At 51.7% G+C, this 24,923-nt stretch overlaps 1 protein-coding gene across 2 annotated transcripts in view; it reads right to left on the minus strand.

Annotated features, from left to right (window-relative positions):
- Positions 1 to 1,729: 1,729 nt before the first annotated feature.
- The window catches only part of TMEM63B (transmembrane protein 63B), a 48,815-nt gene continuing 25,621 nt past the window's right edge, over positions 1,730 to 24,923 (minus strand). The window contains exons 2-24 of one of the 2 annotated variants that reach the window (XM_058800749.1): positions 20,217 to 20,424; positions 19,536 to 19,615; positions 17,982 to 18,020; positions 14,405 to 14,495; positions 13,597 to 13,634; positions 12,700 to 12,842; positions 12,378 to 12,429; positions 11,988 to 12,096; positions 11,394 to 11,464; positions 10,519 to 10,599; positions 10,262 to 10,385; positions 10,034 to 10,167; positions 9,754 to 9,891; positions 9,325 to 9,478; positions 8,964 to 9,070; positions 8,117 to 8,203; positions 6,650 to 6,715; positions 6,348 to 6,510; positions 6,070 to 6,175; positions 5,770 to 5,937; positions 5,516 to 5,631; positions 5,212 to 5,292; positions 1,730 to 4,204 (exon numbers count right to left, since the gene is read on the minus strand). In XM_058800749.1, the coding sequence (XP_058656732.1) occupies positions 4,040 to 4,204; positions 5,212 to 5,292; positions 5,516 to 5,631; positions 5,770 to 5,937; positions 6,070 to 6,175; positions 6,348 to 6,510; positions 6,650 to 6,715; positions 8,117 to 8,203; positions 8,964 to 9,070; positions 9,325 to 9,478; positions 9,754 to 9,891; positions 10,034 to 10,167; positions 10,262 to 10,385; positions 10,519 to 10,599; positions 11,394 to 11,464; positions 11,988 to 12,096; positions 12,378 to 12,429; positions 12,700 to 12,842; positions 13,597 to 13,634; positions 14,405 to 14,495; positions 17,982 to 18,020; positions 19,536 to 19,615; positions 20,217 to 20,402 (2,499 nt within the window). In that variant the 5' untranslated portion in view covers positions 20,403 to 20,424 and the 3' untranslated portion in view covers positions 1,730 to 4,039. The remainder of the gene's footprint in view (positions 4,205 to 5,211; positions 5,293 to 5,515; positions 5,632 to 5,769; positions 5,938 to 6,069; positions 6,176 to 6,347; positions 6,511 to 6,649; positions 6,716 to 8,116; positions 8,204 to 8,963; positions 9,071 to 9,324; positions 9,479 to 9,753; positions 9,892 to 10,033; positions 10,168 to 10,261; positions 10,386 to 10,518; positions 10,600 to 11,393; positions 11,465 to 11,987; positions 12,097 to 12,377; positions 12,430 to 12,699; positions 12,843 to 13,596; positions 13,635 to 14,404; positions 14,496 to 17,981; positions 18,021 to 19,535; positions 19,616 to 20,216; positions 20,425 to 24,923) is intronic. The other variant, XM_058800750.1, reaches the window with a different exon arrangement.

Genomic DNA, 24,923 nt, shown 5'->3' on the forward strand with positions numbered 1-24,923 from the left:
GCTCTGGAGATCCCTCTCCTTACCTGTTTGCAGCTGGGCAGGCTGTGCCCATACAGACCCACTGCAGCACTGGCATTGAGCTGTGGGAGCCCAGGCCTCACAAGGCACCTGCTTTCTACCTCACCCCACCTTGCCCCAGGGGTAAATCCTTCCTAAGCAGGGAGCAGGTTGCACATGGGGCCAGGAGCCATGTCCCTTGCCCGAGGGAAGGGCAACCCAGACGTTTAAACCAGCTGTACACGGTCCTGCTGCTGCAGGCACAAAGGACCAGTCCAGTCCTGGCCAGCAGCCACTGGAGCTGCCCTGTCCCTATACAGGGGACTCTGTTACAGGCAGCTTGTTCTGCTTGCTCATCCTAGTGCAGAGGCAGCCTTGGGGTGCCCTGCTCTGGGCTGTTGCAAGGACTGCTCCATCTTTTTCCCAGGCAGGTTTGCCACAGGCTGGAAGCATAAGGGGGTCCCAGCATAAGGGGGGCATTATTTAGCTCTGCAGGAACTGCAGGCAGCACTGTGCTTTCAAAGAGCAAGAGGCCTGTCGGGCCAGGGCTTGTTCCTGCTTTGGGTTTGTGCCCATCCTTGTGGCGCTGTTGTCCTGTTCAGCTCCTGCCTTATTACCCCCTTCAGTGGCCTCCAAAGCTGCTTTCACAGATCCTTCTCCTGGGACAGGAGACAGCTCCTCAATAATCCTGTCACAAAGGCTGTCCCATGTCCTTCCTCTTATGCTTGGAAGCCGTTTCCCTAAAACATCTGCAAAATCTCTCTGCAATTTCTTTGTTTCCTTCCCTCAAGCTTTCCTTTTTACAGTGATCACTGCAGGGACTTGGCAGCAAGCACAGTTCTTCTTTCCGTCTTCAGTTTTTTGTTCTCTGGCATTGCCTCTTCCCTTGTCCTTTGGCTGTGGGCAGGAGAGTCTTTTGTCCCCTGCTGGTGCTGCACTGGTGGCACACGAAGCCTGATCATAGTGAGGCAGGCATGGAGCTGGGGTCACTTGTCCGTCTCCGGCCAGCCCCCGCCAGGCCTCGCCTCTCCATTGTGCCACCCTCCAAGCAACGGCCACTGTGCACAGCGTAAGGAGCATGGCATGCAGCAGGCTCCTGGGAAGCATGCCAGATCCAGCCTGCACAGGGAGCAGCAGGGAGCATCCTGGGGGCTGGCTGCTTGCTGTCTGTCCCAGCACTCAGGGCACAGCTGACACATGAGCAGCGTCATGTTTTGGGAAAGTGCTGCTCGGTGCTCCAGGGGTTTAGCATGCCCCACAGGCTCCCAAAGGCTGTAGCTGTCCACCCAAACCAGGTGTCCAGGTTCGGAATGGATAGTGCAGGAGAGGCTGTGTAACTTGCTATTGGAACAATGGGGGTGGGCTGACACGTGGCATGAGGCTACCAGTGAAATTCCACTACCACATCATTTCCAAACCATCTTCCTCCATTGCAGCCTTAGTACACACAGCTCCCCATCTACCTGCTTTTAGCAGCAAAGTCCCTGATGCTTCTGCAAGTCAGAGGGAAAGCCATTCGTGCTGCGAGAGCCTGCGAGCCACGGCTGAGCTGCTGGCAGGAGGGCACGGCTTGTGCTCACACTACTCCCCACCCCGCCTTCTGCACCACGCATGCTCCTGCAGCCCTGCAGCAGCTGGGGTCCTCTCCTCCCAGGTCCCAGCCCCCAGCCCACTCCACAAAGAAAAGACTGCAAACAATAGCTCCTTTTTTTCCTTTTTTTCTTTTGTACACAAATATATACAGGGTATTATACACATCTCTACAGACAGTGCCACTCAGAACACACAGCTCTCTGTGGGTAGGGCCCTGCCAGCCACAGAGGCAGCCCTGGAGCACAGCTGTACCTACAGAGACCACGGCACCCCAGCCCACCTGCTGGACCAGGAGCAAGGGCAGTAGGTGGGTGTGAGAAGAAGGGAAGCAGGATCAACATCCCCCGTGCCCCAGCCTGCGAGTGGACCAGGAACTCTCAGCTCACATGCTCATTTCATTCCTGGCCGCTACCTGGAAGGGACGGGCGACTCTCACCATGCCTCTTCACACCCATGTGTGCTCCAGCCCCAGCTGAGCCCTGGAAGCTGGTGTGACCTGCCCTCCCCATGCACTGAAGACCCACACCTCTTCTGTTCCATCCACCCTTTTCTCCAGGCCTGGGATTCCTATAGAAGTCTTGTAGGAAAGGCAGCTATGTCCTCCCTGGAGCAGCCCCCCACCTGCTCTCTGTGGGTCTGGTTCCCTTCCTCTAGGGAAGGCACAGGGGAGAAAAGCCATAAGATGTGACCACTGTTCCTGGCAGCTGAGGTGGGCAGGGCTGACAGTTCACTTGTTCTGGTCGATTAAAGTGCTTGGAGCTCCTGGGCCAGCATGGGTGATTGACAAGGTAAATGACCGTCCCCTTTCACCTGGCCCCTCAGGGTACAGCCCCAGGGAGCTGGTACAGCACCCACGATGACAGGCAAAGGGAGGGTGATAGTGTCCGCAATGAGCACCAAACAGGATGGTGGCAGGGTTTGAGGGAAATAAATATAGCTAAATAGCAGAGGGATTTATTATTTTCCTTTACATTTTACACAAGGGGAGGGGGGAAGCAATTGAGGGCAACTGATACTGACCAGAAACAACCTCACAAAATGTCTTTAAACAGGGTCAGTCCTTCCATGTGCCAGGGGCTCCAGTCACCTCTCCCACCCATCCTGTTCCCTGCCTGCCTCTGGGACACAGCTATCAACAGGGAGGGGGCAAGAGCAAGAGGTAGGAGAGGAACAACCCCCCTCTCAGGCTGGGTGGTGGCAGGGGAGCCTACACCAGTCAGGGCAGGTGAAGAAAGTCAGCACAGACTCATGAGGCTTTCGTGCTCCTGAAGATGGTGGTCGTGGCTGGAGACAGCTCCTAGGGGCTGCTCTCCCAGGGCTCCCTCCCTCTCTCACCACCTCAGCTGGGGGAAGGCCCTGCAGCAGCTCAGGGAAGGAAGCCCATGGGGCCTCATTGCAATGAGGCAGTGCTGATCTAGGCAGGTTGTTGAGGGCCTGTAGCCTGAGACCCTTTCTCCCCTCTCCCTAGCACCCAGGAGACCCCCACACAGCCTCCCCACCCCCAAGCCTGAACCTGCTGTTCAGACATAGGGCAGCAAAAGGGGGGCTGCAGTACCACATGGGGGTCAGGTTGATTTGTTTGAAAGGGGAGTAAAATGTGCAAAGAAAAATGCCACTTTAAATGATGCTGCAAACCCCCGCCTGTGCTCCTGGGAGAGGAGGGAGCAGGACCTGGGGGAGAGGCTGCCTGCGCCTCCTCCTGCTCACGAGAAATGCCCTCAGCACCCCTCATCCTGCAAGGGCCTATCTAGCTCATGTCAACCCAGTGCCCCTTCCCTGGTGTGATGCCACCCTTGACCATGAAGTCAGGGTCAGCGTCACCATCCCTGTGGTGAGGGGGAAGCCTGTCCCCACCCCTGGGCCTGGACCAGCTCCTGGGATGCTACACCAACTGGATGCTGGAAGCAGTTGAGAAAGGACACAGGCAGGCACAGGGAGAAGGTGCAACAAAAGCCAACCCCACCCTGGGTGGGGTTTCCAATAAACTGACTGAAATTTTTCATTCATCACCTTCCTGTAAATCTAATAAATTATTAGTGTTTCTCACCAGAAAGACAGGGGATACAGTTGCCTGCTCAGAAGACCCCAAATGTTCCCCTTATGCCCCTTCCCACAAAGCACCCAGCTTTCCTCCTCCCTGCAGGTCCAGGGCAGCACCGCGGGGGTTATGGCCCCCTCCTCCCCAGCCTCTGGGAGTCTGGGGTCCAGGGATGCATTGAAGAAGGTAGCTAGTAAAGAGCATGCCTGCCGAGCAGCCGGGCTGGCGCAGGGGAGGAGGGGCAGGGAGATGGAGAGCTTGCAGCAGGGCCCCTGCCCTCACTGAAGGCAGCAGCCCTGGGGGCGGGAGGGTGAGGGCAGCAGCCAGCACCCTCAGGTGCTTCTTCCCAGTCTCCGTGCGCACAGCCTGCCCTGCTCCTGGGCCTCCTTCCCCTCCCGCCCTTTGAGGTCCCTACTGGTGGATCTCATTCTCTATCAGGCTGTCCTCACACGACTGGAAATCTGTGTCATTCATGCCGTCTGCGTTGATGAGCTCCTCATCCTGCGATCCCTGCTCCTCCGACTCTGTAACTTCGCCCTCCGGCGAGGAGTCCTGCAGCACTTGGGCGATGTACTTCTGTCAGGGGCAGGCAAGGGGCAGGGAGAGAGCAGAAACACACCTGAGTCCAGGGAACTTCTCCAGGAAGCAGAGCACACCACACTAAGCACCATGCATGAGGCTGAGCATGGGGATTTGCTGGGAGGGCAAGGAAGAGTCCAGACTCTATGCGAGTGAGGCTTGGCCCTGAAACACTGGATGTGTTTCAATCCCCAGCAGCCTGGGACAGGGCATCTGGGCTAGGAAAGAATGTGGCTTCTCAGGCTCTTTGGAGCCGTTGTGAACTGGAAGGCTGCACTTCCTTTTTTGCTAGCACATGTGTCTTAAAGCTCTGCCTGCCTCTTATAAGGATTCTCCTTTTGGCAAAATGTTGCTGCTCTTAGCTGTCTGGAGCCTAGGAGGGAGCCTGGATTACATGTGCACACCCCAGCCCTGCTCTCCTGAGGAAGCAGGAGGCTCTGCTTTACCTCATCTCTGCAGCCCTGCATAGATCCCCACTACAAAAACCTTGTGAAAGGAAGCAGTCAGAGTGAGACAGTTGAGCCAAGGTGAAGTTCCAAAAACCGACTCTGGGGGTCTCAGAACGTTGGATAGGGGAGAGAAGAGTCCCCAAAGCCCTTCCATGGCCTTCAAGGCAATGTCCACAGAGATGCCTTTGTGTTGGCACTAGGACAAGCCTGGTGGGTGACAGCCTCTGCTGGCGTGCAAGCGTGCAAAGATGCAGAATGAGAAGGGAGACTGACCCGGCTGGATTCACCGTCCCAGCCGAAAGAGAGACGGAAAGTAAATGCACAGCATCTGAGGAGCAGCGGGAAAGAGGTGTGTGTGTGGGGGTTACACATCACCGAGAGCAGGTGAGGGGCACAGTGCCCAGCAGTTGCCTCCCACCCTCACTGGGAGGATCCAGGTGCTGACTCAGAAAAATGAAAAGTGAGGAGTGAGGTACTCAGACAGGGAGTTACCTCCCCCTTTCCAAACAGAGGCAAGGAGTGTGCCAGGGCACAGAGGTGGGGATAGTGACTCACAGCTGATTTGGGAGCCGGCAGATTAGTGGCAGGTCTCCCATTCTGCCTATTGTCTATGGCATCCACTTCTGTGTGGTCAATCTGGAGAGAAAAGGAGAAATTGAGAATGCCAGGGCAACATACTTGCTGTCCCACCTCAGCAATATACAGGCAGCAGAGACAGCCTAAGGACTATCCCCTCTGTGAAGTCAGGGTTGACAGGCTCTGCCAAAGAGCAGGCTGGGACCCCTCAGAGCCCCTGCTGCTATGTGGTTGAGTTGTGCTACCAAGGAGGAGGGTCCTGCACCCAGCCATTCTGCCTCACCTTGTAGTTGTGAGCGCTGAGGTATTTGAAGTGCCCAAAGCAGACATGACACAGGCAGATCACAATGGTGATCACGAGGACCACAAAGGTGAACATGGAAGTGGGGGCCAGGAACCCTGGGGCAAAGGAAAACCAATGTCAGTGTCAAAAGGATTGTGACCATGCTCTGCGGCTGGAGGCTGCCAGGATCAGAGCCTGGCCAGGGAAGTGGCTCAGTAGGAGGCTAAGGGTTGGCATCCCAGCCCAGTGCTCACCTGCGCGCACTGTGGAGAAGAAGAGAAGCCAGAAGAGGCAGAGGATAGGGGCTGCCACTACCTGATTTACAGCCCCTGAATGGATCTTCTTGTCCAGCTTGGCAGGCAGGTAAGCATAATACAGGTTGTACCGGTCCACCAGGTGCTTCAGCAGCATGTACATGAGCCCTGGGAGAAGGAGAAGAAAGCCAGACAAGTAGGGCATCAGCCTCTTTGCTAGACAGAGGAAATATCTCTCCCACATCAGCCTTCTTGCTTACCCTCCATCTCTGGCACCGGGGGCAGAGGGCTATGGCTTACCAAAAGGGACGATGATGGGGCAGGTGATGCTGTATGTCATGACTACAGTGAAGACACACATCATCCAGGCGTAAGCAGCCCCAAACTGGAACTCGTAGGCCTGGTGCTGCGGGAGGGAACGGAGACCCATCAGCAGGAGAACCCTGAGAGCTGAGTGGGTATTTGCAACACACCCAGCTCTATGCACAGCACTGGGTGAGCCCCATCCATCAGGGCCCCACTGCAGCACTCCCCTCCCTGGGTGCGGGCACACCCCATCCCTCAGCCCTGCTACATACGCGTTTGACGTTCCTCCGCTCGGCCGCCGAGCGGGCCAGGCAGAGTCGGATCATGTACATGAGCAAACCAGGGATGCGCAGCAGGTCCATGGCGTTCCCGATGAAGGCGGAGGCGATAACGTAGTTGACAAAGAAAGCCCCATTGTCTGGCAGGAACACACACCTGGGGAGATGCAGCAAGAGCAGGCTGCAAGGGGTGCTGCCTCCTTGCAGGGCAGCAGCTGGGAGTCCCCCTAACCTCTGGATGCCAACAAGAACCTCCTCCCATTGTAAACAAAGCCTTTCTGCTCAACGCCACTTACTCAAATCGTACGGCAGCTTCAGCAAGGAATTTTTTGTCGAACAACCAGCGGAAAAATACATCCAAGCTGTGGGGAAAGAGGGCAAGAAGAAAAGATGAACCATCAGAAGCAGCAACAGACAGAAATGCACATATGTAGAAGCTGCTCTAGAAGATTCAAAGCTCTGACCATAGACTGTGTTGTTCCCTGTGGAGTGTGTCACCAGCAATTATGTAAACTGGACATTAGAAAAAAATAAAACTAAACAAAACAATGCAACATCAAAAAGGGATTTAAAGCTTCCTATTCATGTATGTTTTTATCCCTTTACTCTAATCCTATAAATATTTCTCCTCTCTCCTCTGTCTGGGTGCAACATCCACATAAGGAACAGATGACTGACTCTACAGAAGAAATTGGTTACATACAAGGTACCCTCCAACAAGAGATTTAAAGAAATCCCTTAGAAGAAACAAATCCCATTTTTCTCAATTTTGTTTTTCAATATAAAACTATCCAATCTTTTGACACTGGTGGAGTGCAGAGCTCAACAGGCAACAGCAGAGGGACTGACTCCTCAGAAGGAAGTGTGGTCTCTTTTGTGGTCAAAATGCAAACACTCTGAGACCATTCACCTGCCTAAGATGCAAGTTTACATGCAAGAAGACTTTATTAATCTGTGTTGCAAACACGTAGTCACTGTAGTCACCCAGTGGGATGAAGGACTATTCTTCTGCCACTATCAGATGGTTTGTCTTATTCTCAGGATTTGTCTGACATCACCACTGAGAGGGTGTATCTCAAATATGGAATTTAGGTGGGACCTTAAAGATCCCTGACCCCACAATGTGTAAAGAATGAGCAAGCACAGTTAGAGTTCCCTGCCCCCCACCCACTCCCCAGTTTTTTCTTTCTCACACTGTTCTCCTACTTGGCCCCTGTTCAGCGCTAGAGCCCACCACAATGGCTGGCAGGTGATGCATCAGTATTTCCTACAGAACAATATTTAAAGTGCAGGAAGATTTGAAGCATACACCCAAAGAGATGAGCACTTCTGTACCAAACTATCCCACCCAGCCAAGCAGCATAACCTATTCAAGTTCTGGCTTAAAGGAGGAATTCACTAGTTTTGTGCAAAATTTGGACTGCACGCTGAGGACAGAGGTGGAGAATGCCTCCTTCACCAGCAGATGTCAAGCAGACTTTTCACACGTACTCATCTACCATGCCAAATTTTGCTGCATTATTTGTAACATCATGGCACATGTCAATCTGCAGATTGAGTCAGTAAAGTCCTAGAGATCCAGTCATGTATGGTCTGGCCTGCTCTCCCTCAACTAACATTAAATACCAGTCTCCCAATGGGATGGTGGCCAGAGCACCAGTGCAGTGAGGAAAGGATGTTGTAAAAAGAAAAGAACAATCAGGCGTGCACCTCAACCCTCCCTGTGCTCCATAACTTTGTACTTGCCTTCCCACAACTCCTACCTGCTCAGGCCCAGAGATGGTAGCAGCAAGACCATGAAGATGAGGAAGGTATAACACTTGTGCATGGTTGTCCTATTCTCTCCAGACCTGAGGACAGAGAAGCTGTTAACCTTTCACCCCACCAGTCACCACTAGAAACTGCGCTTCCAATGGCTTTCCATCAGTAAGCAGTTCCCAATGTCTAATCTAAATCCCACCCTGTCCCTTCCTAGTACACATCCCCTTTTCCTCCAGCATATTTGATATCCGTTATCAGGTCTCCATTCCTTTCCCCTTGTCTCACAGGCTCTGCAATCATCTTCCCTGACCTGTAATCCCGAGAGCTGGTGACACCCTCCCCCACCAGTCCGGGCAACATAGACCAGAAAACAAAAGTTACACTGAGTGTCCTGCAGGGAACGTGTCTCACAAGCAGCAGGCTTCTAGTGCTCTGCACTTCAAGTGCCTTCTCTGTGACCAGAAACCAGAGCAGCTAAAATGATTTTCCCTTGGAATTGCTACATCTTACACATACAGGCACACCACCCCTGCCTGGCTCACCTGAGCCAAGACTTCCCTTGCTACTTGCATTTCTCATAGTGACCAGCCCCAACTCCTCCCAGCTTTCTTCTTCTTGTAGACCTGTCAAGCTCTGCTCAGACAACCATGCTGCACAACAGCAGCTAAAGACTGGCAGGACAACTGTCCACAGCAGTCCCCAGGTGCCCAAAAGGTGCAACATAACACCATGCTGGAGTGGAAGACAGAAGTTCAAGCAAAAGATCCAGCCTATAGCTTATGTAGTCAGAAGCGTCTAGCAGCCAATCAGCACACTAAGAAGGTAAGAACAGGTGCTGGCTGTCCTTACCTGGTCCAGTGTGCTTCGAAGAAGGCAGAGTAGTATACAATGGTGGGCAGAAGAGCAGAGAAGCACCACAGCAGCAGGGTGGGGAAAAACTGGGTGATGATTGGGTTCTGCAACAAGGCAGAGAAGAAATCACATGTTACATGGTGAACCAGCTCTTGTGCCAGGCAAAGGTACAGTTGCCTCTGCTGATGCCAAGGCCCCAGCACTGTGACTGCCACTGCACCCTATCCAGGCTCAGCCTCAGGTTGACAGGACCCAGGAACAATGACAATCTTTCTCCCTATCCCCAGCTTTGCAGGGGATGTTGTGCCTTGGGGTGGTTCCTGGTTACCCACCCTGCACCTGTCTCCAAAGTCCTTACATTGAGGTACTCCACGGGCTTGGTTACATTGAACTTGTCCATAGTGGTGATGATGATAGCAGGAGTGGTGAGAAAGAAGAGAAGGATGAAGAGGACCACATTAATCACAAAGCAGCGGATCCACCATATAAAGCCCCGGATGGAGAGGTGTTCCCTGAGAGGGAGAAAGAGGACATCAGAATGGCTGTACAGGGCAGAATACCAGGTGTGAGGCTTTGCATGCACACCACAGCCCAGCCTGGTGAACAGCACTTGGGGTGCCAGCCCAAGGCTTTCTCCCTCCCAGTGAGATCAGACCTCTAGCTCAGCCAGGCTGGGCTTCAGCAAGAACAACTCGCTCAGCTCCTGGAGGAGCAGACGGAGAGGGAGAAAGGGAGGGTGCTCCCCTTTCCCACTGGCAGGGCCACTGAACCCTACAGAGCTGCTCACCAGTAGATGTTCTGTGGGTCAGGAGCGTAACTGACAGTCCAGCTGGAGACATGGAGGGACTCACTGCAGGAGGAGGCTCTGGGCTCCCCACGGCACGCACAGCCCTGGCACTTACAAGCATTGAAATCTTTGAGGATTCTAGACAAGAGAAAGAGGGACAGGCTGACACAAAAGGCTGGCAGGCACAAGCTGAGGGGATGCCTTAGTGCTGCTGTTCTGATTTAAAGCAAAGGCTGGGACAAGTCACCTTCTCGGGGAGGGCGGGACCATCTGCACTCACATGGCTGTGATGGTCTCATTGTGGAAGGTGACAAAGGCCATCCCCAGAGGCTTTTCATTAACCTTCTCCTTCTCCCGCTTGTAGTCATCTTTGAGCTTCTCCTCCAGCTTGGTATAATACTCGATAGCCTCCACCTGAGCAGGAGGACAGAGGTCAGAGGAGAGATGATGTGGGGACCCAAGCCACGGGACACCCAACTTCTGCCCAACACCTCTAGCACTACCCTACCTCCTCACAGCCCCTGATGGCACAGCAGCACAGGTGGCCACAGGGCTTGGGGTTGATCATGGATGGGGTGTTGTCCTTGCTCTGCAGGTTGGTGAAGTAGATTCGTCCACGCTCAGCTTTCTTCCTGAAACACGAGAGCGGAAGAGAAAAAAGAAAGGAAAGAAAGAGGGTGACTCATAAAAGCTCTGTGGCACCAGACTTGAGGGGGTATCAGGAACATCAGCCCACTCTGCCTTTTCTCCAAAAATAGAGATTACCTCTCTGCATCAAGGAACATCAGCCGGGCAACATCATAGCAGGGACGGGCCTCCAGGACAGTGCAATTGGCATAGGCCTCCCTGTGGGTGAGAAACATCAGTTCATCACAGCTGGCACCACAGGTACCCCTCAAGCAAACTCCAAGTGGTCAAGACTTCTCTCTGGCCCTGAGAAGAGTGTCCTGGGCTGAGCATAGTGATGCATACCACGAGTTTGCAGGGGAGCCTGCACACTGTCCCTTACAGCTGACTTAAAACACAGGGCAAATGCTACATCCCTAAGGCTTTGGAACAAGGAGCCTTTCTGGACTTCTACCCTATAGCAGCTAGGAGTCTCTCTGACCCCACCCTCCCCCCTCTGCCTTCACAGGCTTGTGGTCAGAAAGTGGCAGAAGGGTTCCCAAAGGGTACAAAGCATTTCTTTTCCACCATGGTGCTTCTAAACATGGTCCTGACAGTGAGGTTCTGACAGAAGAGGAATTAAATTTTATTGTTAAACAGACATACTTTCTACAAGGACTGTGATCAGGGCAGCAGCACAACATCCCACAGTCACTGCTTCAGCACCTCCTGCCTCTATCTCATCTGTGAACTTAACTACAACTCAAGACATGCCCTGATCATTGCTTACCACAATGACCCCCCCTATGGCTCTGCAAGAGATTGCTGAGCCTTTTCCCAAGGCACAAAACAAAGGATACTTCAAATTCCAATAAGAAGCAGAAAAATAGTGAGCGACCCAAAATAAAGGTATTCACTGATTTTGCTTAGCTCTCTGCTCTCAATGTATTTTTGCCATTCCAGATAACACTAGTACTACCCTAATAAAAACATCCCAATTACAGAACAGTCTTTAGAGACACAGTGAGACTTACTCAAAATGCTTCTTGATCTTCTCTGGCTCAGCATATTTTGAGATCCCATTGATGAATAGAGTTCGCTTAACCTGGAAAGAAGAGAGAAAGGAGAGGACAGGTAGGTGTGGATGGTGTAAAAGACCACATTGCAGCAAGACCCCCTCCCAAGACCTGTGTCAGTGATGAAAAAGGGTGGCTCCATCAATTCTAGCTACCAGGGCTCCCCTTCTCCTGTGCTTCTGCTGGTTGTAGTCATTCTGCACTCAGATGCACTGCAGATTGACAGGCTAGGGACTTACACAGCAGATGCCTGAACACAAATACAGCTACCCTTCAGAAATTAAGAAGGTAGAAGCTGGAACAACCCCTAAGGAAGAATGGGGTCCTTCCACATGTTTACCCAGTGCAGGCCTCTCCAGTTTCCCCATAGGCAGTCATAGCTGCTGCTCTGGAGGTGATCTGCCTTTGGCCAGGCAGAATAAAATCAGCCAAAACATGACAACACTAAAATTGCTGTGGAAATTGAGGTGCTCAGCATTGTCTCCAAGGCTACCTGACTTGACCACAGGGCATGGGAAAACGTGTCTGGGAGAGTAGCCAGATCCGGCTCACCAAGTCATCCTCTTTGTAGCGCATCTTGGAAGTGTGCCGGCGCATGCTGTACACAGTCAGCAGCAGGTACAGGAAAGCAAAGGTGGTGTGCAGCCACAGCAGGTTATTCCTGTCACAAGGGAGACCACAAAGGTCACTGCAAGGTTGTCACTACAAGTCTGTGTCTGGCTGATCAGGCCCTGAAAGTACTGGGGGCTTGAGTGTATTCAGCATAGCACACAGATGCCCTACAACCAAATTCCAGGAGCTCAGCCTGGAAATTGGAGCAGGGACAGTAGCCTCACAGCAAGGGCAGAAATACAACCTTAAAGGAGATTAGGCTCTGCAGCAAATGAACATTTATGCCCCTTGAGGGCCTCAATTACCCATCCCAGCCCTGCCCGAACATACCCAGACTTCAGGTTAGCGATAGTTGTCCTCCCAAAACTGTAGGCATTATTTTCTAGAGAGAAAGAGGCAGACACAAATGTGTTCAGTTATACTGAGTGGGACAGAGCATCACTAGAGTGAGCAACAGCAAGAGTATCACCTGCAGAATTCCTAAAAACCCAAGTTACACAGGATGATCCTGTGGATGCACTACAGTCAAAGTGAGACAGCAGTTAGGGTTTGTCTGCGTTAGTCCTGTCCTGCCCTCCACTGCTACCTAATGGTCTGGAGCATGGTGTTGAGAGCAGATGCCCCAGCCTGGCCAAAAGCTCCTCGTTCTCACCTAGCAGGTCCCCTGAGAAGTTGACCGGTAAGACGATGCCCACGGAAAGCACACCCACGACCACCAGCAGCCCAATGATGTGCCTCTGGAAGGACAGGTAGTGCACTGCATCCACCCCGCATTTGTCGCGGATCTCATCATCCCTGCCAAGGAGAGAACAGCTGTCAGACAATTTTCTACATTTCCTCAAGTGCTGGGGAAAATTACAGGGCTGCAGCTGCCCTCCTGATCTGAACACACACAGCACCCCTTGTTCTGCCCTACAGAGCTGTAGCCAGACTCTGGATTTGGGAGCCCAGCACTCAGCTTGAAGCAGCCTGGGCAGAAACCTGCCTGTGCAATGATTACCCAGCCCTGCACTCCATGGCCCTGCTTTCTGTCCCTCAGGAGAGGCAACTAGACACCTTATACCCCTCCAGGTGAGCCTTGCCTTCCCTGCTAAGATACTGCTAAATGCTGATGCTGTCCCACAGCATTCTGAACAGAAGTGCTTGGGAGACTACTCCTGTGTTTCATCAAGCTGAGGGAGTCTCCCTGCATTCTCCTCATAGCCATCCCTGAGACAGCAGAGCCTCTAGCAAGAGTGTCAGGGTGATGAGTTTCTTTGCAGAGCAGGGACAGTTTCTGAGATGGGACTGAGGTAGGGCAGCCATGGGCCTGGGTTCTCTCCTCTGTCACAGACTCACTCTGTGACCTTATTTTGGCTTTAGGACTCCTCATATAGTCCTGTCTTTGCTTGTCCTCTCCAGAGGACAAATTTCACTTGTGCTCTTCAGAGAGGGGGCTGCAGCAAGGGCAGTGATTTCATGAAGCTGGTACTGCACTGGGTGTCCCAACAACCCTGCACTGCCCCTCCTTCCCCATGTGGGTCCCCCACATAGGTCCTGGGGCACTCACTTTATCCTGAAGATGGCTGTCAGCCAGGAGCAGAAACCCTGTGCAAAAAGAAAACAGAACAGTTTCACTACACTCTGTGTTCCTTTATCCCAGCTCCCTCCTTCAAAGGTCCCAGGGACCAGGCTGGTGTCCTTGCACCTCCACTTACTTGGCTTGGGAGGGGGTATTGGGGGCAGACTACAAGCACCCAGATGTGCAGAGCCACAGAAGGTGAAGGAGGTGACAGTGCTACTCCATGAAGCACAACACAGGTTGGACTCTGCTGTGTGGCTCTCCCCTACCAACTGGTAGCCCTACCTTCAAGGCAACCCATGGGCTCCTGGCTACCATGGAACACCCAGAAAATTCAGCATACAGGTACTTCAGCCATCATGCTGGACAAGAGAAACTCTGTAAGGACTGGGAAGGTAGGCTGGGCCAAGGCAGTGCTCCTCAAAGGACACCTGGGGGAGCTTCACCCCCCCTCCATCACACCTATTATCCTCCCCTTGAGCAAGGAAAAACCCAGTAGAGAAAGATGCCAGCGTGAGGAAGAGCTGGCAAGTAAGTATTGCTTATAATGCTGAGATTATAGGCTGGACAGATGTCTGTTAAGCCACAGTGATCTAGAGCCTATTTACTGAAGCATGTGTTTAAGAGCTGCATAGTTTCTTGAGCTCTATACCACACTCACACAACACACTGCAAGATGTGGGACTTAAGGCCCAGGAACAGGCAGAAGTGTTTCTCCTGAAGAGCCCTTGGTTGAGCCAAACTGTGGGTGCCTGGCCCCCCAAAGGCAAAGTGTTTGACTCTTGTGGCTACTCACGTTGTCCCTCTGGTCGAAGTCCACAGAGCTGGAGACGGAGGTGAGGCGCTCGTAGCGGTCATGGTTGTCAGAATGCAGGGCGGAGGCTACGCTAAAATGACAAGTGGGAGGTGAGGGAGAAAGTTAGGAGATGCGAAGAGGCAGCCTGGCCAGGAACCACGAGCACCCAGGAGACGAGAGGTTAATTCAGGTCAGTTTGCACCCGGCGAGATGGAGAGAGGTAAGATCAGAGGTAGCAGTAAAGAGAGAACCCTCCTCAGATGGCATGCTGAGCCAGGCAAAAGCCCATGGGCTTAGCCCATGAATGCTACTTGTTAGGCACCTTCTGAAAGGCACCCAATACTATGTGGCAGTCCCTGCAAGGAGAGGCTGGCAGAGGCTGCCACAGAGGAAGAGGTGAGGTCTGTTTAGCACAGGGTTTAGAAAGCAGAAAGGAAGTGAGAACTGGAGGCTGCCACAGCCCTTCTGGCTCTGGCATAGCTGGAGACGCACTGGGAGCAGCCCCTGTCCTGGAGGACCTCACTCATCTTCAGGAGGTGGAAGGAAGGAGTCTGGTGGGCTGCATCCTGCTATACCAGTCCTCCTCACCCTTAGTGCTTCAGTGCAGGAGGAAAAATTCAGCTGCCTGAAGCCAGGCTCAGTGCAACCTGCTTCCCAGCCTCAGCTGAGCCTCCAGCCTGAAAATCCCTTGAGCAGGACAGACAGCTAGAACTGAATGTCTCCATGCTAAAGTACAGAAAAGCAAAAGGGGTGAATATCACAAAACTGCTTTACTCCAGCTAGAGGCAGGGACCTAGATGAAGAACCCGCAGCAGAAGCATTCAACAGCTCCCACTATAAACAGAGGCAGAGGGCAGCTGGAAAAGGAGGCAAGAGAAGGCCCAGAGATCTAAATTAAATAGCACTTGCAAGGTGACAACTGCAGGCTGGGATCTCGGAGGTGCAAGAAGAGACACGACTGATCTGAAGGCTAGAAACAAATGGGAAAAAACCAAATGAAAATATGGCCTCCCTTCAGTCAGTACAGGCTCAAGGAGGGTAAGATGGGCAAGAACACAGAGAAACAGCTGCTGAGAGAAGTGCTAGAGAGGAGGTGGATGACACTATGGGAAGGAGAACAAGTAGAGATCCTCATGAGCATTTGGAAGGAAAGTGGATGAGACACGTGGCCTCTCTTAGAGCAGAGTAGCACCTGCTGAGTCTCCAGTTTCTAGCTGGAAGTAACAGAGACAGGGGAAAGGAGATTAGCTGAAGGTCAGGGGACTACTGCAGATTAGACAGTGGTGTGCAGCCTTACCACAGCACAGCCCCACAGTCTGCTCTGCTGGAGGGACAGAGACAGCTTTGACCCAGCTCCCAAGCCTTCAGCTCTTTATAATCACAGAGGCCTTGCAGCTGGGCACAGGGAGCAAGGGTGAATTTCTGCTGAAGAGAAATTTCTGTCCTGGGAAAAGCCCAGCATGCTGACACCATAAGCATTTAGACAACCAGGATACCTCAGCTCTGTGCAGAGGGATGCAGTGACAATAAACAAGATGACCTGAAGTGTTTAGAAGACAGAGGATGCAAAACCTTGCCAAAGATGGAAAGCTGAATAGGGAGCTCCAACAGCAGGTGCACCTGGATGGAGACATTTTAAAGCAAAGCACTGACAGTGCAAGTGGGTGAAAGCAAGATTTCCCCAAATTAAGACTAAGGTGGGATCCTGCATGATGCAAGTTTGGTGCAGGCCCTGCCAGAAAAGGAGAAATACAGGATCTGAGGCACAGCTAGCCTCAGGCTGATGGAATCACAGGCTCCAAGAGAGCAGGCCAGGCATGCTGTGGAAAGGGCTTGCTGGGGTGTGAAGCTGGAGGTGGTTGCATGGGTGCAAGCCCCACAGGGCTCTGTGATCACTTCCCTCATACACAGAGGTGCAAGTGGGTTGCTATGATCTCCCAGGGCAGACTGAGTTGCCACTTGAGACTGTTAATGGCTACTGCAAGCTCTGACAAGTCACAGGACAAGGGCACTTGCTGGTTCTAAGGGAAAGGGAACTCATCAGAGGAGGATGCCCTCTCCCACAAAGAGCAGTGTTGTACACTCAGGGGCTGGGAGCACCAGGTGACACATATGTGTTCCTAACCCGTCACCTGTCACTGCACTCCCCAGCACAGAACAGCTGGGATGGCAATGTGCCATAGGCCTTGAAAGAGCACAGAGAGAATGAGACTTCCTTACTGAGTTCTGCAGGTTTTTGGAGGTTTCTGGCTGCTAACACTGTCCCAGCTCATGCAGTAGCTTTAGGGATGGTGTGTGTGGTGTGTATGGAGCAGATGGCTCCACCAAGCTCAAATGCAAAACAGGAAGAGGAAGAAGTGACCCCCTGGAGAGAGACAAGCATAAATGTGAGGATAAACGAAGTGGCTCCCTAAAAAGTCCTCAGAGCATGATGGCTCTACTACCTCTGCCTTACTCCCCCCACAAGATGTTAGCAGTGAAAAGTTTCCAGACACACCTGAAGCAGGGCCAACCACTAGTGGAGCAGTCAAGCACGAGCAAGAGGTCCCCTCTGTGCCATGTACCACAGTGACCACTAGTTCTGTTTTAACAACTTCAACTGCTCTTCTCCCAAGGACAAGGATCAGCTGCAAAAATCAGGCAGATTCTTGTACCCCTTTAAGGCAGTAGCAGGCCCCTGCTTTGCAAGTGGGAAAAGGAGGCTGCAGCTTGCTGCCCTGGCCTCAGACACAAATCAGTGTGGCTGGAGTGACCATGGCAGGCTGTGCACTGCCAGCTGATCATCCTCTCTGCAGCACATACCACCCAAACAGTCAGCAAGGCACAGGCAATGGTCTTTTCTTGGGCACAAAAGCAGAAAGAAAGAGATAAGAACAGGGAGGACAGTCCATGGCAGGGCTTAATGGGCATCACCAGGCCAAGGTGACAAAGGATGCTTCCAGCAGCACTGAGGCAAAAGGTTTCTTCCAGCAGGGAAGAGAGAAAATCAAGGGTGCTTCCTTGCTGGGTGTGGGTTTAGGTGGCAAGGGACAAGGGCCAAAGGTTGCCTTGGTGCCAGCAGCCTCGCAGATAAAAAGGAAAGGCAGTACACTTGCCAGATCCTCTTTGTGCATCTGCCTACCTTTGCAGATGGTGAGGGAACAGCTCTTGTGGCAACCTGGCACAAGAAGGACCAGGCAAAGTAGCCTCCCCTGCACCTGGGTGACCTGAGTGTACTATGGGCTCAGACAAGCAAGTTTGCTTACTTCCATCATAAGGCAGGATATCTGGACACAAGCAGATAGAGCAGGGCATGTGATACAGCACCCTCTGCCCAAGGACTGAGAGCTCCTTGGCACTGCTGCTCTCAAGGAGCATTTAAGGGCTACTAGGGGAAAACCAGGGTGAATTCAGCTGTGGTAGCGGATGACACAAAGGGGAGGGAAAGAAGAGCACAAATCCACCGAGAGACACAAATTCATGCCCAAACTCCCAGCCACTTAGATTAGTTCAGAAGCAAGATAGCTGCAAGAAAAAAGAAGAGAGAGGTTGTGAGCAAGGAAGAGAGAAGAGATGAGACCCTGAAAAAACAACATACTATTCCCGCTCCTCTCTTTCCGTCTCCCAGCGTCGGCGCCTGGGGGCACAGAAACAGAAAGGGACAGGTTACAACCATGGGAGTAGGTGCTGAGTTCTCCTCTTTTGCAGGGAACAATGCATCCAACATGGCTCCCCATCATCCTGAAGGAAAGACACCTTCCAATGGTCAGGCTGGAGAAGACCTTCCTTCCAGAGCCCAGCAACACCTCAAGTTACAGCATAACTGTACTTAACTGGAATAACCCCTGGTCCAGGGGCAGAATGCTTTGCTGCCAGCTGATGGGAAGCTGGCTTCACTGGGAAGGTGACCTGGCTCCAGACGATGGAGATTGCAGGGAGCTCCTGGGTGACGGGGAGTAGGACAGACTGTAGGGACTGCCTGGCTGCCATCTGAGTTCCCCTTCCATAGATCTGCTCCCCACCCAGGCAACAAACACACATGCATTCCCCTCCTGAAAATCTCATCCTATCCCATGGATGAGCCAAGCAGCATGGGCTCCTTCCTGCAACTGCAGTCTCACTGATCCACAGCAACTCTCCTTGTGCTCACCAGCACTTCCTCTCCAAACAGCTGGCACTCCTCTGCATTTCTGCCTACCACCACTGCTGGCACTCCCTTGCACCCAAGGTGCTCAAGCATTGCCTCAGAAAATCCAGCCCTCCCTCCCCACCAGAGGACAGAGCTATGCAGTTCCCATGGCTCCCTGCCAGCATCTGGATCCATACTGCTTAACCCTGCTGCCCTCTCCCTATTGAAGTCTCCTATCATTATTCCTTCTCCTTGTTTCCCTTCCACTACCTCTGTACAGTTGATTTCCCCAGCCAGACCAGGAAATGATGGGCAGAGGAGCCACAGGGACTCAGCTGCTTACCTAACCTTATCCAGGATCACCTATTTAAACTAGGAGAATTCCTGGTTTGATGCTGGAAAAAAACCAACTCTTTCCACTGCTGTGCAGGGAATGCTCCCTGTGCTGTAGAGCTGCTATCCTCAATGGGCCCCGGCTTTTGCTGATGGACACTGTAGCTCACAAACGCATTGGGCAGGAAGGATCCACACCCAGACCAATTCATCAGCATTTGGGATGAGAGCTAAGCTGGCATCAGCACAGCAGTACCACACCTGGAAAAGCAGCATACTACTGTCAAGTGCTCTTAACAAGAATTGCATCCAGCAGAGTCACAAAGACACCTCAGAGGGTTAACAAAGCCTTTACTGTGGCAGCCCTCACCCTTCCTGTGATCCCTTGTTCCTCTCCTCCCTCCATCTGCTGTTCCTCTGTAAGGGTCCCTGCATCTCTCTGTCACTGAAGGGACCATAAGTGATATGAAGCCAGGGGGGACCACTCCATGTGTTGGGAGAACGATGCTGTAACAAAAAAGCCAGTAAGTGGGGATTTCTTCCTATTCCTGGAGCTCGGGGGATGCAACTGGAACATTTGCCTCTCCTCTCCAGCAGGTCAGGCACACAAAATGGGATTTATCTCTTCTGCCTCACAGCAAGGAGGGGTACTACTCATATCTTATTCCCTTGCCACTCTCCCTTGCTTACCTGTCAGCATCAGTCACCAGGGCCAGCCGTCCGTAGTCCCAAGCAACTTTACGCAAAATTGAAAAGAAAAACAACAGTACCTGAAAGAGACCAAAAGAGAAGCTGTGAGAAAAGGCATTGTCCAACTCTGTCCTTGTGCTCTGCATGCAGAGCCACAGGAACAAGGAGGGTAGGAAGGGACAGAGTCCTCAGTTAGGAGCACAAGTTCCCCAGGACTGTTAAATCAGCTTATCTGGATAGCTGTGGGAGACAGAGGTCCAGGATGCAACACACAATAGCTAAGGTAGCCCCACAGGATCAAAAGGCCCTGAGGTTCCTGTAAGTCACAATTATGGCTATGTGATTTGTGGTCCCACAGCTTCTAAGCAGAAAAATGCAAACCATTATGTGGATAAAGCTGCAGAGACTTAGCAATATAAGTGGGAGTTTTGGATGCAGGACTCAGCCAACATCACCCCCATCCTGCAACACCCTTCCATGGGGCTCAGTGTGGTGTTACTGGAGTTAAGTCAATAGTGGCTGAGCCCACAGTGTCTGAGAGACATGATCAGGGCCAGAATGCCAGCCAGCGGCAAAGTCAGGGATAGCATTTGGGGCGCTGAAGCCTAATTATCTGATCACCATCCTCGTTTCATGGTTAATTAGGGGAGAATGTGTCAAAGCAACAGTAGGCAGACTTACGAGAAAGCACATAAAGTCAAGGGCTAGGACAGTGGGCACCCCACCAAAGGGCAGCCCCTGCAGCACAGTGCTGCGGATGCGTGCGCTGTAGCAGTAGTCCTTGGTAGTGCTGTTGTTGTTGTTGCATGTGGGAGTTTTGCAGGGGGCCCCTACTGAGCCCAGGGTGGCGATGACGTAGGGAAGCATCTCTACAGCTTCATTGTCTTCCCTGGGGAAAGGAGAGAAAGAGCTAGTTAGACACATGCCAGTTCGATGGCAACGTAGCCCTGTTGGAGCTGGGGGCCAACCTTGCCTGCCAGCTTGGGCTCCTCTGTGCTACAGGATTTTCCTGGGATCAGGGTCCAGGGACAAGATCATTTGAGAAGCCCGAGTTCGGTGGTGCCAGAAAAACCCATATGCTTCAGCAGCTATTGTCCCACCATGGAGTCCCAGAACTCCCTTGTTTGTCCACTCTCACACCATTTAGGTGCAGTTGTCTCACAGACTGCTTTTCTTCCTGAGAACATGGTGTCTCAGCTCTCCCTCCTCAGCAGGGAAAGCATTTAGGTACAGCAAAAAGTGAAAGGGTGGAGTGGATGGGGCATGAAGTCACGTCTGGATGATAGAAACAAACTGCTATAGGACAGTTGCTGCATCATGCTCCCACAATTTCCTTTGCCTGGCTGCATAAAGCCATTAGCTTTATTAGGCTGAATCATCACCCTCTCTTCACTGCGGGCCTCAGCCTCCAGCTCCCAGGGCACCCATCAGGGGCTGGTCACACCCCCTGCTTGTTTTTTCTCCTTCCTCTGACTTGGAGGCCATTTAGATGCAAGCACACAGGGTAGAATAAGCCTCCTGGCTTAGACTCTACTATTTAGCTGGTCAAATATTTTATTTACATCAGTGCCTTCCCCAAACTGTTACAAGACCCACAGTGCCATGCAGGTCAGCATCACTGCTTGGACATGGGGAGGTCCTCCTTCTGTGCACAGCAGCTCCATAAGAAACACAGAGATTGATTACAGTAGCAATGGATAAATGAGAACTGAGTAACTCTGAGAGGGACACGCTGACAGCAGAAACACAACCACTTTACAGAAAAGGGCTGAGAAAATCCCATCAGTTGCAAAAGGAACAGTGATAACAGGAAGATCTATACAGGCTTTTGATCCTTAAACCATTCCTCTTAATCCAGCATCCACAAACCACCCCAAATCCTTCACTACAGCCATGAATCATACAGAAAGGATGGACAGCACAGTATCACTTCTGGGCAATGCCTGGGTTTTTTTCCTCCCCAGAAATGCCATCCCTCAGGGCTAGGCAAAAGAGCCATGGCATGCCCAAAGGATGAGAAAGCTGCCAGCACCACTGTCCTTCAAGCTTTGCATTGTTTGGTGACATTAGCAGAGGGGATGCAGGGCTCTTACCTCCAGCTCACAGGTATAATCCTGGCCATCTCCTGCCTGGCTGCAGAGATTTATCAGCATGGCAGCACAACGCTAGCTGGATAAGGACCACAAAGTGATTTGCTGCGGTGACCTACAGAGCTCTGCTACAAAGTGACCCTCCCAGCTCAGCTCCAAGGGGTGCACAGCTGCAAACCAGCTGAAGCACCATGACAAAGGGCAGCCTGAGGAGCAAAAGCCCAGCTGGGTACAGGCATTGAGAGGGGGTCAGCCAAATTGGAAAAGCCACAAAGCAGCCTGTTAAGACGTAATTCACAGGTACAGAGGTGGAGCAGGGCTGCCTAGAGCAGAACAAGGGAGCAGAATAGCAGGAGAAAAACAAGCCAAGACATGAGATCACAGTTGGGAATAAATCAGGAAGACAGGATAACTCCTCCTGGCTGAATTAACTAGATAGTTGGAAGCTCTAGGTGAATGATGGGAAAAAATGTTGGGATGAGACTCAAAGGAATATCACACACTTTGGAGCATGAATGGTAAGTGCAATCTAGATGAACTGATTGAAAAACAGAAATGTCTCTCAACCCTCTTTCTGGGAATCTTGTAAACTTTTAGCAATGAGTTTCAGATTTTGAGTAAAGATGACAATTCTCCTGTAACACCACAGCCTTGAGTTCTTCTATTGTGAAAAAAGACAAAGAAGAAAAGCATTTGCTTTTTCAAGACCTACTAAGCTCACTCCTAAGTGCTCTCTCCTTCCTAGAGGACACAAGGTGTCTTCTAGCTCTAACCACTCACCCACACATTCCTAACACATTCTCTCTTCTGACCCTGTGGAAAGGTGACCAGAACCTTTCTCCATCACATACTCCATCCTGGGTAGGGAAATTACCTTGACTGCCAGAACAGCACTCTGATGCTCTCAGCATCTCTCCTTACACTGCTCCTCACATGGCTGAGCACGATTTACTTCTCTGATGGCATCTTTGCACATTGAAGAAAAGCATCTCTGTCATCAGCCTGCAATCCCACTGCCCAGAGTAGCTAAGGCAAATTAGAAGCCAGCCATGTCCCAGAGCAAATCACTCCTTCCAATAGACCTGGCTGCATGCTTCTCAGCTTCTCACAGCACTTCACTACAAATGGTGCCACTTTGGAATCACTTCCTCTTGAATGACTCCAGGGTATTGGCAGATTCTAGGAACCTTGCTGCACATTACCTTTTCTGGGTCATTAATAGCAAAGGACCTCATCCCTCTGCTCTTGTCACATTGAAATTGCTAGTTCACCCCTTGACTTTGTTTGTGGAACCTCAGCTGATTTTTGAGCCAGAACTCTACATCTCCTCCAGTAGACAGTTTTGTTAACAGTTTTCTGTGAGAAATTTCAGAGGTTTTCTGAACATTCAAGCAAGTTACACAAGTTTGCCAGATGCTGTTGTTTTACCACAGTATTGAAAGACTTGCAACATATCAGGGAACTCTGATTTTCCTCTGCAGACACCTAACTATCTACCTCATTCTTGTATGTTTTATAGCCCCATTTCCAGTTGTCTTTCTTAAAAGAAATGAGGCTCATATGCTCAGATTGCCCACAATCCTATATAAACATTATTTATACAAACCATTACATACTGAAGACAAATTCTGCAAGCCTATAGGTAATTTAAGACACATTTCAGAGAGACAGGTCCCAGAGATATACTTTTCCCGTGAAGCCCAGAGGATGGACTGGATATAAACCTTCCCAGCCTCTTCAGTAACCCAGCCAGAACACCCAGCAGTGGAAAAGATGTGGCATGTGCCCAAGGCTTACACTGCCTTTTCATGAGCTGAGTCAAGAGGCACAGAAGCAGTTCACATCATCTTTAGTTATGCAACCTCCCACCCAGCTGGTAAGCACAGGGAACTCCCCATGGAGACAGAGGTGCTTCAGGTGTGTGGGAAGCTGGGAAAAGCTCACAGGAATGTTAAAGCACTTGTGCCCTTCTAGTTCTCCCAGCTGCAAGAAGATCTGGCAGCAGGCTAGAAGTGACGTGCCATTGTATCAATTTAGGTAAGAATTACCAAGGTTCTGCTGGGGTTACAACACCATTTAGGCAACTAAGAAAAATGCTCTGGCAACCAATTTTGCAGTCTTTATCAATAGTGCCTAGCTAGTATGCTTCACCAAAGGCCTTTCCCAGGAGTCTTTCAGCTGGTCCCAGGCACAGTGCAATCCATGGGCCTGGCAATACCTCTTTCCTTGCATTTGGTTGCACCTTGGTCTCAGATGCTCACTCCAGGGGACTCTCTGCCCCCACCCTCAGCCAGGCAGGGATGCTCCAATGTGTCCTGAGCTGCAAGGTGCAGGGCCAGCCCTGCAGGCAGCTGATGTTGGGTGTTTCACTCAAAGCACAGCCAGGGAGGAAAGGTGGCGCCTGCAGCACGCACAGTCTTATAGTACAGAAGCACAGCTCCCAATTATGAAAGGAAATCCCTTCCAGCAGTGTGGGAGGGATAAGGGGAGTTTTCTAGCAACGGCTGCTCTCCCCAACTCAAATACACAATGAAGGCAGAGGTAGTTCTGCAAAGCTTTCTGTTTTGATCCCAGTGTCTCCCTCCAGGGAAGGACCCTGCATGTTTCCTTGTAACTTATGCTGCCACCACAGGTAAAGGAGCATCTTTGACCACACAAACTGTGCTGCACCAGAACATGGTTAAAGGTGCCTTTGCTGGTCCCTCCTTCCCCTTAAAGGCTGTAGGTCTGGGCAAGTTTGGTTCAGCCTGGGCTGAGATGCTAACATCAGCATGAGCTCCTGAGCACCAAGAGACAATGTGCAGGGAGTTGGTGGGAAGCTGCTGTGAGGCTGGAGTGGTGGGAACCAGCTCAAGGTATGCAAGCACTTTCCTGACCACAAGCATGGCCTGTCACCACAGAATAGAGTGGGGCCAAAGGCACAGTAAGAGCAGGACATCAAACCAGGTTCCATGCAAGCCCCAGAGGCTTCCCCTCCTGCACTCTGCATAATTAATGCTGACTTCCTCAAAACAGCAAAGACAGATTTGCCAAAAGGCATTTTCCACTCTTATTCAGCAATACTGGACTCCATCTCCTTCTCTATTAACAGCAGGAAGGAGGAAGAGAGGCAGCTCCTCCCATCCACAGAGAAACCTGTTCCCTGCTCCACTGCATAGCCCCTACATCCTCAGCAGGACCAGCATGGCCACAGTGTCCCCTGCTTTCACCAACACGTGTCAGGAGCAGAGGCATACAGCTTCCTGCCAGAAGTCCCTAAAGCACATCCCCCCTGGTGCTGCAGCCCCAGCTCCTGCCT

This window comes from Ammospiza caudacuta, chromosome 3, assembly GCF_027887145.1.
Source record: "Ammospiza caudacuta isolate bAmmCau1 chromosome 3, bAmmCau1.pri, whole genome shotgun sequence".
Lineage (NCBI taxonomy): Eukaryota > Metazoa > Chordata > Aves > Passeriformes > Passerellidae > Ammospiza > Ammospiza caudacuta.